Genomic DNA, 16,719 nt, shown 5'->3' with positions numbered 1-16,719 from the left:
TCTGCATTATGCAGGTGAATCTCGTTATACAACCAACTCGTTCACTACCGTCCATGCAACAGTCAGAGATCTTTGCTTCTGGTATTTATGCGAAAGATTCCCATTATCCGTTTCTTTTTTTGAAGATTTAAAGTTATTTTTTTATTTCTAACAAATTTTATAGATATTCGTTCCTTTATCTTCTTTTCATGTGTCAAACAATTAGATCATCAATGCAATCACGAAGACAAAAATAAGAATGCTCTCGTCGATACATATAGTTTATATCGGCTTATATTCAAATATAGAGCCCATCAAGACTACCAGGTATATTCTCGATATGAAATCGCGCAACTGATATCGGCGCGTTTCGCTTAATGTACTTACATTATTACAGTCATGCCGCCCTACTAGGTCACCAAGACTAGAATTTCGTATGTCGCTAGCAGTATGCGCGGCATACAAATTACCCCCTTTACTTTTAAATGAAGACGCGACTACATTCAAAACATTTGTTTCATTACGTACGTAGTGCCTCTCTCTCTCTCTCTCTCTCTCTCTCTCTCTCTCTCTTTCTCTCATATTTTGTTCGTCCATAATCTGTCCTTTACATCAGAAGAACTCCAAATGAAAGTTCCACAAGTGTTCGCGTATTCGGTCGTTTGCAATTTGCAGTATAAGCTCGGTTAAAGTTTTGTCACTTTAGGATGGTTGCTATTACTCCGCGAGTAGGATTAGTATTTAATTGTGAAAAGATGCGTCTTAACTTTGATAGTAGGTACTAATTGGCAACTGTATTTATTATCAAGTTGTTTATTTTGTACAATTCTTAACTTTAACATTAATTTATTCAAGAATTGGAAATAATTCATATATATATATATATATATGTATATATGTTCTTGATATTTATTTGTTATCAAAGCTCTCTTTGTTCGATTAGAAATCTATTGGTTATTTTAACAGGAAAATAAATATTTAAAGAAAGTTACGAAAGTATCAGAAAATTCTAATTTGGATGATACGTTAATAAATTTACAATATTTCTTGAATTAATATTTAGACGATAATTGCTTGGTTTTTATATATTTTCTCATTAATAGTTAACATTATCTAGCTTATCGAACATTAACATACATAATTAAATTTGTAACTTTTAACCGCAACACTAAAATGTGTTTATCTCGATATGATGATTACCAAATGGCGAAAGCCGATCTATCATATATATATATATATATATATATATATATAATACTCGTTCTATTCTGAATAATTTTAGTGATCTCATCTTGTTCAATCCAGCGAATATCTCCATTAAAAGGGATCTACATCGGTTCGCTGATATCCAACACACGGAGTAACGGAAGTCACGTTTATTCTGCGAACGCGTAACCACTAACAGTCTATTTATTCGTACGATGCAGCTTCGTGTAATTGATACATGGTTCAGTTCGGCTGACCATGTTGCTGCATCTCGATTCTCGCAAAAAGAGGAAAGCATTGTTGTAACAGCGATAATACGGCAGTGCATCACGTCATGACGTAATGCACGATTTATATACGACCGCTACGTCTACAACATTTTTCTCAATATTTCGGGCGAGCGTGTCCGGAATTTTTCACATTTTTCAGAATCGTAAGAGTAAGTGACCGCGTATATGTAATCGCATCCTATACATTCACGTTACGTTTAAGTTTAAAATCGCGCGCGGAGATCCTTTTTTCTTGAATAATAATATAAAAAAGATATATCTTTAACAAATAATATTTTCAGAGATATTTTATACACAACGAAACCTTTGTTACTTATTAATTTTCTATAATCAATTTTATGTGGAAATTAGCAACCCCAAAAATGAAAAACATTGTACATTTTTGAAATTATTTTCACAAAATTTAATTTAACCTATCGGGATAATTACTCACGATGATCAATATTTTCAATCAATTGGCTTGAATAATCGAATTAGGGAAATTTGAGGACAAAAATAATAACCGTACATATATTTTTACAGATCGTCATGTAATATAATTTAATGATATAAATATGCGCATCGATACATTTTTAACAAATGCAACGTGGTTTCCGCAGACATATTCATGGATTTTCGCTGTGAACGTTGGTGTTCCGCGGATAATGGCAGAATTGTATACTTCGCCCACATTATGATCTGGCCGAGGTCAGACTAAAGCCGAGTATTTATGTAATGTGGCCGTGTCGCCGTAATACATGCATTGCGCATCCGTTGACACAGGGTTACTGAGCGTGTTAATTACTAGGTGGTCGTTATGCGTCATAAATTAATATTTCAATTACGATTTCACTAATGCCGTGTACCGTCAGTACGATTCGCGTATTCCGACCATACAAATTTCAACAGCCAACGTATAGGGATGCGCGTGTATGAAATTGAATATAAATTATTGTCGATATTGGAGAATGGAAACCTCGTTAATTTTCGAACGACTATTTCGATAATTCGACACCTAGTGAATTCAAATTGAACTTGCAAATACAAAACGGGAATAGGTAATTGACGTGATAAGCAGTGTCGTACATACTCTATAAAAACAATGTCAACTGGATTCGTAGATTCAATGCTTTTACTATCATAGATGTTCCACCAATGTCAGATCGTGTGTATTGCTTCTAATATTACATGAAAGTTTTGTTACTCAGGCTTTCTACCGTACGAAATTCTAGCACAAGTATTAGGTTGGTCTACTGAAGACTTTGTTCCAACATGATGAGGACAATTCCGGCTCTTAAAATTGAATCAGGAAACATTTTCTTTACGATTTTTATTAAGTTCTGTTGCGTGCGCGCGTATGTGTATGTATATACTTACACATACACATATACATACATATACATGCATTTTCAAATGCAACATGAATGCATACAAACGCAACATGAAGGTAATAGCAAACTGTTGGCGTTGCTCGCGAAAGTACATAAAAAATATTAAACTTAATGTTGCGTAGTGCAACTTTTTCTGCAATTCAAATGTGCTTAACATTTGCATTAGTAAAATAAAAAAAAAACACGGATGAACACAGTTATATAACCTTCGTTCGCATGACGGGGAGCTCGATCGCGCGGGACGAGAAAGCATTGCGGCTACATTGTCATTCCGGATTCATGAATAAATACCTGCTCGTGGCCATAAAAAAAATTCTGTTCCGCGAATATCACGGAAATCCCCGAGCCAATAGTAGATAAAACAAAACTGCTGGCGCTGTACGGTTGTATATAAATTCTTGCTAGCTTGTTTGTGAATATTCCGGCCACCTGCTCCTAGATTGATATCCACTATCTTGTACATCGCACGACCTATCAAATCGGTATTGCGCGGAACAATCCATAAAGAAGTGCCGATAGTCCAGATTACGCAATTTTTTCACGGACGTACTGATTGTGAGTAATGGTGTGCTATGATATATCGTGATTAAGGACACACATGCGTTGCTGTTAACAGAGAATTGAGGAATGAGGAAATCTTTAGCATTTTAATCTATTTTCTATTTGTCGACATGTCGACATTTGATTAATATTAGAAAATAATATTGAGTAACATATATAGGTACATATAATGTTACTTATAAATTATGCACGTGAAAAATTGATTATAATTCATATTTCATATGTATATTAACATTTATCTAGGTTTATTCTGGTATTTAGTGGAAAATGGATTGAAGTTTAATTTGCAATAAATCTTTCATTTCTACATATTTTTCTCTCGCACGTTGCATAGATGTACGAAATGGAAATGTAACAACATATAGAAGGCTTTTCCCAATAAATTTTACATCGAGTGTGAAGAATAATTGAAATATAAAAGCGGCTTTTAAAATTTATTCCGACACGATTGAAAGAATTGCGAATATCCAAGCGCGTGATATGCAATTGTTGTTGACATTACGTAGTGCTGTGTTGATACAAATACACGCCAAAAGTCCTTTAATGAAAACATTTACGAAGCGCGCATGCAGTCGGATAAAAGTGTTCAGTACTGACCAACCTCTGATTCACATTGGAAATGATCTAGCGTAGGTATATGCATGTACATGGAAAAATAAGCCGTAACAATTTTTTAATATATCCGTAAAATAGAAATAGCGCAGAGAAATACAGCTTTTAATAATAACATCCTCAATATTTGCTTGACTGCACTTACTTGATTGTAGCAAATTTGTTTTATTTTGATAAGGTATATATATATATATATATATATATATACAATTCGTATCCATTTAATTTGTGAATTTTTTTATTTCTTACCCGAAAATTTAAGCGGATAATAAAAAATAATAGTTTTGCGAATATTTTCAAGATTTCATAAAAGTTATTGGAAAGCGTGGATGCCATGTAGAAATTGTCTAATCAAAAACGGTACAATTCGTGAATATTGAAGTCGTTTTCTATCTCAGAAGGTTAAATATCCAAGGATAACATATATAAGCACATTTTACAGTCACGTGAATGACTTGAAGTATAGGACGATCTCGTAAAATGGCATTTGATAGCTACCGGCCTCGGTTAAAGATATTATCAATTTATTTCGTCCTCTCTTAACTTTGTCTACTTCGTGACATCGGCTCTCAAAGGAATAGTAGCCGTAGCTCCTTTAAAATCAATACTTCCTACGACATATTTTATCTAGTGTAAAGACATCTTTCCGATCCATTGCCATTATGGTGACGATATACAATATGTTACGACATCGACGAAACTTATGATTTTATGATAACTAAATTCTCCTGGAAACGAAAAGTTAAATATAAGTATAGAGATTAATTTGACACGTAAAATTATATGTATAAGGGAAAGTCAATAGTAATTTGTGCAAACAGACGATGCGTCGAAAAATTCGATCTTCCAAGGATTCTATTCCTTTTGAAAATGATCCATTTTCAAGATAATTGAGTGTGGAGCTATTGTGCTTTGAGATGACATTTTTAACCGGAAATAGTCAGGATACACCAAAGTTCCGTAGGAAACGCTATTCTTTAACGCGCAGTGCGCTTTCCTCCCTCTCCTTCCTTTTTTATGTCTTCTCGTTTCTCGGTTTTTTCACTTTTTTCTTGCTTCTTTATCCGGCAGCTTTTAGCAGAAGCCTTTCTGTGTCCACCAAGTAATCGCGTGATCTAAGTGTAGTGGTAGTCGTGCTTTCAGCAGATATCTAGATGCATCGCACTGCCTGCTGCATTGCGATGGATCCTTATCTATCTGAGATAGATAAAGAATTCTATAGATTCCACCTGTATATAAATAGATTTATCTACATTCTATATAGACAAGAATGTCTATATACATATAGAATGTAGATGGTCTATTCATATATACCTATAGATGTGTATTCTAGAATTGTGTGAATATATATAGGTGTCAAGTATACCGCAATTTTACTTATTGTTAGTTACGATTTCTTTTATCATTTTGAAGTAGAATGTTCTACGGAGAAAATTTGATTTGCCATATACTTTCTCACAACTTCTTAACTTTTGATATATATTTTAGTAGCTAAACTTTAAATTAAAATTCTGTTAAAGTGTCAAGTTTACTTTAAGCTTCAATCTACTTTAATTTTTAATTTCTCGCCTATAACCAGAACTATTGGACTATTGGTATTTCAACATTAAAAAGAATATATATTTTCTTAGAGTTAGTACTCGTTTTTTCTCAGACTCGCGGTCAATATAACAGTTGCACTTGCTTCGGACACCCTGTACATATTTATCTATATATAAATATATGTATGAAATAGCAACGGATGAGGCGCGATGCAGAGTTTCTCTCGCTTTTGTGGAAACTTCCAAGTTTCGATCTTGCCAACAGCTTGCGGCATCAGTCCGAATTCAGAAAAGTCAACTTGCGGCTGGAATTGAGTGCTAAGTGATTTCTACTGTTTCCGGTGCGGCAATAATATCATTGCTTCTTAGTGTGGCATCCTGATCTTATGTCTTTGATGTTCGTGTGACTGTCGTATAATAGTATAGGCAGCCGAAGAGTCGTGGGAAGACGTCCCTTCGCGCGTCACAGCTTACGGATCACCTGTCGGAGTTCTCACAGCACACTATAATGCTTGAGGGAATGCGTTCTGTCATGCGAGAAAAAGATCACATTAGGTATTGATAAATAATGACAATTTAAAAGGACTTAATGTATCTATCTTCTATAAATGTGATTTGTATATCTTGGGAAAAGAATAAAAGCATTGAATAATGATATTTGAAAAAATATGTCATTTTTATTCTTATGTAAAATACAAGTTCTTTACGCTTAATGTTCGAGAGCGATTTATTTTATAGACCTTATATGTTATGAATGATCGATATTCGTGCAGGTTGTGCATGTCTACGTACAAACAATCGCCGCATGTTAATTAGTGTCGTGACACGGGTACACTTGCGAGTCCGTTGTTAATCGTATGCGCGTTTTTCCTCGTTCACGGAAAAGCCTATTGCTCTTTCTTCTGTAACTATCGCAAAGTACGTTATAAATAGAGTGCAACTTGAGGATGCTTGAGTCAATGCCGGCGAACGTGACTGAACAATGATGTCTCCGAGTGTTTTAGAGCGGCCTGGCGCCCCACTTCAGCAGCCAAGAGGCCGTAGTCGCTTTTAACATTGTACATGCTATTCTCAGCATGTATCGTACATACGTTAACGTACATGTGTGATGCGAGAGGAGAATTAGTTCTGCCGCCATTTAAAATATTCTCTAGGTTTCTCGGACAGTTCCGTCATGAGGAAGTAGCTGTGCCAGCATTTTTACGCCTCTGACATTCTACTTTTCACCCTACAATGCGGCGTTAATCAACATGACACTAGTGATTGATACCTTTTAATTTAGGCTTTAATTTAGCCTCGGTGATCCGTTTCGGTTTTTCTCTTTAATTATTTGTAATTAATTTCTAATTATTTAAATACAATTAATTTAGTATTTATAACGTGAGAATTTTAATTTAAAGTATTTTATTAATTATAGGAAATGGAAATATAACGAAACTTTTTGTCTATATACATAAACATTTATATATTAAAGGATTTATGTACATAGGTGGTACAAGAGTGAAATGAATAGCATCGATACTAGACACTAGAAAATTGCAAATGTCACAGCGTATCTTATGAGACGAGACAAATAAGTTCAAGTATCATTGGTACGTTTCACGCGACAGGTCGCTTGGGTGTCTTTCCACCCAAAGGATGTAGAAACCTATATACGTGGCGACGTGGCGACGTGGCGACGAAGCGACGACGAAAGCAAGCTGACGAAAAATAAAGTGAGAAGGCAGTGAGAGGCAGTAAAAGGCAAAGCAGTAGGGTGATGGAAAGACTGAAAAACTGAAAACGCTTGCTATAGTTAAGTAGAGATAGATAGAGTATGGGGATGGAGAAAGGGACAGAAAAGAAGACATTGTTTTTGCTAATTTACTAAAGACCCTTCCAACTTGTGGCTCGTGGAGCTATTAATTCGCTGCGCGCGAAACGCGATATGTTCTTTCGTTGGCGCACCGCTTCTTTCTCTTCGTGTTTCTCTCGCTTTTTCGAAAGACTGATTAATTGCGTCACTATCCTTATAAATTGCTTTGTTTGCATTAGTCTTGCTGTGCCGAACGAATGCTCGCTAATGGATCGTTTCAGCCAGAATAATCATTGCAAAGCACTAGTGCACCGACAGAGACGAATCGTGAGGGTATAGCGATGGCGATATTATCTTGGATAAATGATTGTATTCGCATTAACGTGGTACTATAACGATTCACATTTCTCTCCCCATTAGCGCGATCTTCCGTTCTGCCATATAGATTATATTGTCTGTAAAAGATATTATAAAACATTTATATATTATTTTACTATATTTTATATATTATATTGAAATTAATTTTATTACATTCGAACATATAACACCGCATTCGCATTTCTCCCTTCTCGTAATAGAAAACATAGTCGAATTTTTCTTATTGTTTTATGTGAATTAAAATTTATAATGCAGAAGATACGTAATTTTCAAAGGACTTTGGCATTATTTTTTCTTTGAGAAGATTGCGAAATGTCTCGCTTTATGAGCGCTGAGAGTCTCATAGCATTTGCACTGCAGGTCGAATTTCAACTTACCCACACAGTCGGTTCTACACCCTGAATCGCTTTATTTTCTACAACAATGGGCGCACAATAAACCGGTATATTACACAGCTCGGTACACATACCTCTGCGGAATAAAAAAAAATAGAATCACTCCCTCCGCATTACGCCGAGTTACGGGATACAATGGGGTCCCCAAAGCATAAAACTGGTCGAGAATGTTCGGGCTTTTGTACCGGCGGTATAACTCAAGTGTCATGCCATTATTTAACCATAGATACGACGGGTCTTTGCATTCTCCTGTGTGTCCGCTCGCCGCGCCGAGAAGACCCGCTGTGTCCGACTAACGTAAAAGTTAATTGAAAAACAGGAAATTAAATTTTCGCAATTCCCAGTTGTGCGAGTCACGGCTTCTCGGATAATAGGAGCCACGTCGGCTGGTCTTTGCAACGACTCCTCTATAAATTATCGGCTTGCTTAATCATTCGCCGTCTGATCCGCCGGATACGTTTGGGGTAAATTTATGTCTCGTAATATCTCGTCTCTATATCGCGTCGATGCGGATCACGTACATACGCAAAACGAATCTTTTCGTAAAATGGCTGCAATACCGTCGCTAATAAGGATTTATTTAATCGTTCATTTTTAACTGACGCGATTGACTCGTTGTCGAGAGTGACATTTACCGCGTGAATTATTATGTGCTTCTTCGTGGAGTTTTCCTTCCCGAAAAGTCAAACTTTAATTTAATTCTTTGAGTTTGGCATTCGACACGGCTGGTAGCACGAAAGCGAGGACGCTAGATCGATGCGCGGACCGACGACTTCATTTTGGAAATAAGAAAACTTTTCTCTTGCATGCTCGCGCCCCTCATCCTGGAAGCAATGTCAGATGGTGAATTTCATTATCGACACAATGCCCGATATCTCTACATTAAAATCGTTCGGGACGAGACACGTCACGTCTGACGAAGCTTGCAGTGTTGATTAGATACGACTCGATATTATCCAATATTGCCGAAAATTTCCATTACTTCGTTTTTCTATGCCTTGAGTTATTTTTCTAAACTTTTACATTTGTTATGTGCAATGTCCATATGATACTTCTTTTTTTACAGGTTGTTCATGTGTTGTATACAGCAGCTCGGACAGACCTCAAGGTGGCACTTTTACATCTCCCGATTATCCGAAACGATACCCACCGAATATCGATTGTCTTCTGTACACATTCATTGGTCATCCAGATGAAATTGTTTTTCTACAGTTTCATCACTTCAACATTCGTCGTATCTGGTCTGAGTAAGTGGTCTATATCTACGGAGTAAACATTCAAAACCTGCCATTTCTTTTGCATATTATCGTCAATTAAAAATGAAAATTGATTACGTTACATCACGGTGGAGAATAATACGTAATTTTATTTTCTATTTATTGAACGTAGATTAAACGAAAAGCTGTTAGAATATTAAAAAAATTAAGCTTCTGTCGAGTAATATGAAGTAAATATCAGTTTTTAAATGTTTGCTCCTGCCCTTTAATTATATTATCTTAACAACATAATTATAACGCAATATGTAAATTTTGTATCTTCATAATTTTCGTCATTCAGACGCTCTCGCGTATGATATCATATGTCCTTTTCGTAAATTATAATTAGACAGGCTGTTTCGCCATGTTCAGCAGTGGCAGACAACGTTATGTTAACAGATAAATTATCCATGCACAGCGATTTGTCATGCACCTAATTCAAGCCTTCCGTTGTCCGGTAGAGTCTATTCGCGGTTGTCTGCCGTCAATGGAATGCAGCCGTGTTCCATATGTTAAATTATACCGATATGGTCACGTGAATATAAACATAGTACATATATATATATATATACATGCATTAAGAGTACGTAGAGAAAGTGTGCCAGAGAGAATTTCTAGCGTTGCATCCACTATGACCAGTGGTGCCGAATGACATTGATTTCTACACTTGCCAACGATTGCTAGTTAAAGCAAACGTGCATTTGTAATGACAATGTATATTTTGTTACCCTTAATCAATATTATTGTAAATCTGAATATCCGCTTGCTTTTACTATTTAGCCAAGAATATAATCCGTTATTGATTTTTATTTCTGTAAATTACGTAGTTTGCACTTGTGATACTTTCTTCGGAAAATTGTATTCGTTCACGAGGGAATTCCAAGTGAAATATCTTTGCGTATAGGATCATTCGCTAAAATTCAGCGCTCGAGAGTGTAGAGATCTTTGAGACATAGTAACGATTTTAAGAGCGTTGAGGGTCACGCTATAACCGGCAGAAAGTAAAGTCATAGCAAGAGTTTTTTTAACGATCGCCCGCTTCATTAATTTCGTATTAACCGTGATTAAATTCTTAATGTATTGGCCGCCGATTAGTTCTTCTTTAAGAATCCCTCTGCATGCAGATCTATATATGGATGAAGATACTTTTTAACGAGGCGAGATAAACCTATATCGATGTTATTTATTTAAAATGTTTGTTGTGGACGGTTAATTCATTAAGATAACGCTGCTGGTGAGTTGAGGAATTAAAGTCAGCTTCTTCAATATTTTACGTTTCAATAGTTTTACGAAAACACTTAGAAATTTGTGACGTAATGACCATTTCGTGAAATTGAATTCGAGATGCGATTCGTCCCAAGGTGAGGGTGGAGCGAGAAACGAGTAGGGTGACTTATGGCACAAGTCCCGGTAGTGCTTGAGCAAGGCAGAGGGTAGTAGCCAATTTGTAGCGCGTTACGTACTTCTGTTACCTAGGGGAAAGTGCAATGGTGGTGCACGTGTAAATCGTGCATTGCTAGAGTGGCTTGGCAAAACTTGCAAACTGTTTCGTTACTCGTAAGAGGAAGTTAACGCAAATAGAATTTAATGTGGATTCTTTTCCACTTCATGACGACAAACTCAGTGTTAGTTCTATCCACGTACATTCGGAAACTATACTTGACATTGCGTAATAATGACCACGAGTATTTGCAGAAGCCCTAATAGTAATACGAAGGAAAATATAGGAAATTAGACGGTGGGTTGACGTTCTCCGAAACGGCTAAATGCGCTTTAAATCTAGCTTTACTTTAATAATCTATGTACATTCGTCGGGGATTTCTCGTGCTTCTGCGTTCTCGCAGAATTTACGTTGCGCCTGAATGCAGTGTTTTAGGATCCAAAACGAGCGTAAGTCCGTTGCAGCAAGACGTTTACTTCACCTGTACCACAATTTATCGTAGGTAGGAATTTAACGTAGAATCCTTGGCAAAAACGAAGGTCGGACATTGTAATATATATTTTAATATGGATTATATATATATTAAACGTTACAGGAATAATTTTGAGCATATATTTTTCTACTACATAGATTTTTGAGATATTGAATGTTTTTAAAAATTTTTAAATAATATATTCAAGGTGTCCCCTTTTAAAGTTTACAATGTTACATCTCGCGAACCGATGATTTTATTGAAAAATATTTCAGACAAAAGTTGCATGGTTTGGAGGGGGACACATGATCTAGATGAGTCATGTCGTAGATGTCATCGTTTTCAAGAAATTTTAAAGGCGTCTAATTTTTTAAATGGAACTTGATTTTTTCCTTGATAAAAGTTGTAGATCTCGTCGAGACGTTTTCAAAATACTATAATAAAGCTCTCTTTTGTTAAGAATTTCCTGAGATATTTAAAATTTTGTCATAATATTTTTAATATAAAATATGAAATATCTCATAAAGTATTCATGTTTCGATGACTTTACTTTCATACTTTTATATATAGAATAATGAAATGAATCGATTGTTGAAAAAAAAGTTGTTATAATATAATACTTTACGAGATATTTTCTTCATACTTTATATTGAAAATATTATGACAATATTTAAAATATCTCAGGAAATTCTTCAGGAAGCAAAAGAGAGCTTTATTATAGTGTTTTGAAAACATCTCGACGAGACAACTTTTATCTCAAGGGAAAAATCAAGTTCCATTTAAGAAATTAGTCACCTTTAAAATTTCTTGAAAACGATGACATCTACGACATGACTCACATCTGGATCATGTGCCCCCTCCAAAACTATACAACTTTTGTCTGAAAAAACATTTTTAAATAAAATCATCAGTTCGCGAGATATAGCACTGTAAACTTGGGATATCTTGTGTGTGTGTGTGTATGTATGTATGTATGTATATATATATACATATCACACAGACGTATATTTTTTACAGTTTATCATTTTATATGTAAACCTGTAATGTAACTGTAGTGTAATTTTATGCGCATATTTTGTTTGAAATGAGAGTACTTATTTTGATTAAAAAATATTTTGTATAGTCGCGGTGTGCTAAGGCGTCTTTCTTTGTGAGCTCGAAGCTCGTTCGCTTATATTCGCCGCGCGTCAAGTCCCACGGCAACGCGCGAGTGAAGGTATAGGTATAGGTATAGGTATAGGTATAGGTATAGGTACCCTCTTCCACTTCCGTTGCATCACAGCGGGCTGTGGCGTGCCTGATTGCACGACGGTCGCGCGGCGTGTTCCCTTGACACTCGCCCGCAGTACCTGCCAGCTCGATTGCAGCCGTAACGTGGGATGCGCCGGGACAACAGCGTTCCCCAGGCCGCGACACCGTTGTGCCACGATGTACATTCCGCTGCGCCAACCCCTTTCGCGTTATCCCTTTCGCTTATATCGATACCTATGTTGTGTGTCGTTCCCGGCGTCTGAAGAACCGACATTCGACGTGCGATTCCTTGACGGTTAATGGGATGATTTGAACGCACGCACACGTGTTGAATGCACTAAATTTAGAAATTTCTGTTTGAAAGATTTGTTCTCAAGATGCGTTGCACGTTTAGGCTCACCGATTGGTGTATAGGGTAACTTAACAGCGACTTAACCCGCGATGAGTCAGTCAAGTTATGCAGAAACAGGAAGAGTAGCGGAAGAGCATGCGGACGGGTTGCGAGTTCAGGAAGGAGGAAGTTACGACGACGAGAAGGGGATGCTGCTCCGAATACAACGGATACAACGGGACGTGTCTCTATGGTCGAGACAGATTTTATTTTCTCCGCCAAACTCGGTTTCTCTTCCTACGAACGGAATATGAATCTACTTTTTGTGAACTTGTGGTTGCACTTCCCTTCTACTAAATCCGTTATCCATTTGGGAAAAATGTAATATCACCGTTGCCTCGATTTGGTCCGAGAGATGTCATCGTGACTCAAAGAGATACTTTTAACATCGCATTACGAAATCTACATGATCGATCTGCACGATGCGATGTTAAAAATCCAAGGATAAAAATCCAAGAGCGTCGATCGCTCTAGCTGTCAACCGATTCGCGATCACTGTAGCGCGCTTTAGCGATGATCGCTGCACGGACGCCCGCGCCCGCGGCGGCATACGTTTACGTATGCAAATGCTCATAGCGGAATTTGTGCTGTCGCACATTATGCATCGAACTGCGTTGGGGTCACGTCGACCGGCGGAACTTCCGACAGACAAGACGGACCGTTGGAAATGCATGGCAAACAATCCGGTAATGCGCAATGCTTCGCGAAACGTAGACGCCTACGCGCTGCCCATGCCCATGCCCATGCCCATGCCCATGCCCGTACAAATCACTCGAGCGATTATTTCGGCAGTTACATCTCGTCGTCAGTTACAGACCGTCAGAAATTTCCGTGGTTGGTTTTCGAACGTTCGCCTACGGCTACTGTCCAAGTATCCCTCAGGAACTTTATCTCTAGAGAATAGATCTCGACTGTTGTTCGTTAATTTAGACGCACATCCAGATGGACATCACCTAATGGCAATTTGTTCTGTACGTTGGTTGCCTTTCAAGTTGCAGAGCAGATTGGTTGACTTCAAGTTTGTCCCTCGATCATTTCAGATTCATTTCTTTCGCTGCCAGCATTTCATTCAACCACCTAAAAAATGAATCGTGTATTTCTTTTCGATCCGAAAATTTTTTATTTGCACCCAATATTTTCATTTAATTGAACGTACTTAATACTTGTATCTATAATTGAAAAGAATTTTCTGGACCAAATCTCAGAACGGGAGCGCTGCCAAAGTCAATTCTGTTGGTTATTTTTATTAAATTTCCACTTGTTGGCGAACGTTATGAAGAAAAATCTTGTGCCGGCCCTTTTCCACGATTTACAGTCGATGACCGAGTCTATGCCGTGTAGATTAATATTTTGTTTTGATAAAAACGGAAGTTATAGGTACATACATATTATATATAGTTGAGTTCTTTGCATACAGTGCGCGCGTCCTCCGCCGTTTATGCGGAGCACGCACGCGCGTCCTCCGAGTACGCTCCTTGAGCGAGATTCTATTTACAAATCCTCCGCCGTCCGCGGTCATAAATCGTTTCTACTTCTAAGGATCGTCCGGAATCGCGTGCCATGTCCAATATTAAGTCGTCTATGGAGATGGCCCTATTAATATGGCACACGAGGCGCATGGCGATCGTTTACAGAGTGCCGCCTAGTGCATGTCCTAAAGCTTAGAAAATCCCTCGGAGAAGAGAGGAAACTTCGGCTTTATATCCAGGGGCGCCGATAGTAAGCCGCTTCCTCTACGAGTTATATACGAGCAAGAGATACTGCTTCAAGTTTCCAAGCAAACTAAGGATCTCCTAATGGATACCCCCGGGTTCTAACTATTAAATGAGCACGATGCATGCGGCATGGGGCATGGGGCATGGGGCATGGGGCATGGGGCATGGGGCTCTACAATAGTTTTCGCGAAAGTAAATTTTTTATATAAGACACTTTTCGAGATACTACATATTAATTTTGTTGTCAGTTTACCGTTTTTACTCTCAGCGACAACAACGATAAATAGATACCAATTTTAATTATTAAGAAACCAATACTTGCAAATAAAACAGTTTCACGCAATATTCGTATGTATTGTTGGATTGTATCGATAAAATGACCAAACAGAAGCTTTGAACAGAACGTTTTTTGGCGATAAAAGCTACCGAATTACGTATCTTCGTTTAGCGCAATTTCACGCAACGCGGTCGTCAGCGAGCTATCTTGGCACGGAATGCGGCAATGCGGAGTGCAGACGACGAGAGCCCAGAGAGACGAACAGGATGGCTTGGCGCCGTTGTTTCGCCGTTGTACACGGAAACGCGCGGCTACTCCGGAAGGAGAGGAAACCTCGAGTTTGCGGCGGAGGCAGCGGACAGTAGTGCGGAACATTGTAGCATTGACTTTCGTAACGGCCCGTGCCGAATACCTAGCGGCCAAGCCGCTAGGAATTATACTTGTCGGTGGCGTAACTGCTGAGATTAATTATGTGCGAGATGAAATTCCTGGACTACGAGCTGTGACAATTGTGAGAACGGTTCGTCGCCTACCTCGAGGATTAACTATGAAGAGGTCTAGGTTTGAGTCTTCTCACTTCACGCCTTCTCCGTCTAGCTATGATCATCCGACTTTGCACTCGGACATTAAATTAGCCGGAAGTGCGCACCCCGTACGAAACCATGCGAAATGGCAGACAAAACGTTGGATTCGACGGCTGGAGTCGCGAACGCGACAGAGTGAAGCTGTAAAACATGCCTGACTGTAGTCCGTATTCGAAGTTTCTTTTTAATTGTCATGAATATTTCAGCTTTCCGCGGAACAAGAGATAGGATTGGATTTCGCCGGACGAAAACTTTGCTCTTTAGAATCGTAGTGGTTAGACACGGCTGTCTAGATATTTTTGTTCTTCCTTTTGTAAAGTTCACCGTTATCTAGAATTTTTTTATGCCCTTAGGGGAAAAACGTCAAAAATCTAAGAGGGGAAAAGATGTCCTAGTAATCACTATAGAACTCTCTTTAATTTGCATAATGTATTTCCCCTTCTTAGATTACTTTCTCTTTTCCCGTAGATTATTCTTTCTATGACGCTTAAATTGATTGAAAGAAATCTATAATTAGGGATGCACAGTATTTGGGATTACTTAAATTATGCAAAATTTTTGCGAACAATATCATCGTTAAACCTTTGCCATTACTGTCTATAATATAAACAATATTATCAGAATAGACATTTGAATACTTATTAAAATGATAAGTATTATGTATATTAAGTCCCCTCGAAGTCCTGTCGATAGTACTTTCAATTATCATAAATGCAACAACGTTGACTTCATGAAATATTCAATATAACGACAGCCGTCGAACGACCGCGGAAGTTATCGGGTAAACAAACTTTGCCTCGGAAATGAATGGCGCCACTAATGTTGGAAAAAAGAGCACGAGTTTTCCTTTATTGAGCTACGAAGCGACTCATCCATCCTACATTCACCATTAATGGTAATACGAATATGGAGATACATACGTGATCGTACACACGATTGCATAAAACTCGGTCGAAGGTAGAAATATTTAACACCCGTGAAAAGAAAATAATTTCGCTAGAGTCGATTATTTGCGGAATAAAAGGTCGGTTTGATGACAAATATTTGAATTCTACGACTTTCTATTTACAATTGTGCGTAAAACAAAAAACGAAAATAGAAAATCGAAAATTGGAAAGTTTCTTTATTGTAAACGAGATATAGCATATGAAATACTATCGTAAAAATCGTAAAAAAGCAGCTTCATTAAAAAAGTTAATTGAACC

General features: G+C 37.6%; 2 protein-coding genes across 4 annotated transcripts in view; one reads left to right on the top strand and one right to left on the bottom strand.

Moving 5' to 3' along the window:
- M (zona pellucida domain-containing protein miniature) overlaps positions 1-16,719 on the bottom strand; it is a 272,287-nt gene that overhangs the window by 80,754 nt on the left and 174,814 nt on the right. The gene's annotated exons all lie outside the window — the stretch shown is intronic.
- The window catches only part of Sol1, a 236,257-nt gene that overhangs the window by 49,219 nt on the left and 170,319 nt on the right, over positions 1-16,719 (top strand). For all 3 annotated transcript variants that reach the window (XM_071713297.1, XM_071713298.1, XM_071713299.1), the window contains one exon: positions 9,194-9,374. In XM_071713297.1, the coding sequence (XP_071569398.1) occupies positions 9,194-9,374 (181 nt within the window). The remainder of the gene's footprint in view (positions 1-9,193; positions 9,375-16,719) is intronic.

This window comes from Temnothorax nylanderi, unplaced genomic scaffold (assembly GCF_030848795.1).
Source record: "Temnothorax nylanderi isolate EJ_2023f unplaced genomic scaffold, tnyl_v1.0 TNYL_tig0122_pilon, whole genome shotgun sequence".
Lineage (NCBI taxonomy): Eukaryota > Metazoa > Arthropoda > Insecta > Hymenoptera > Formicidae > Temnothorax > Temnothorax nylanderi.
This window is presented reverse-complemented; position numbering and strand designations above follow the sequence as displayed.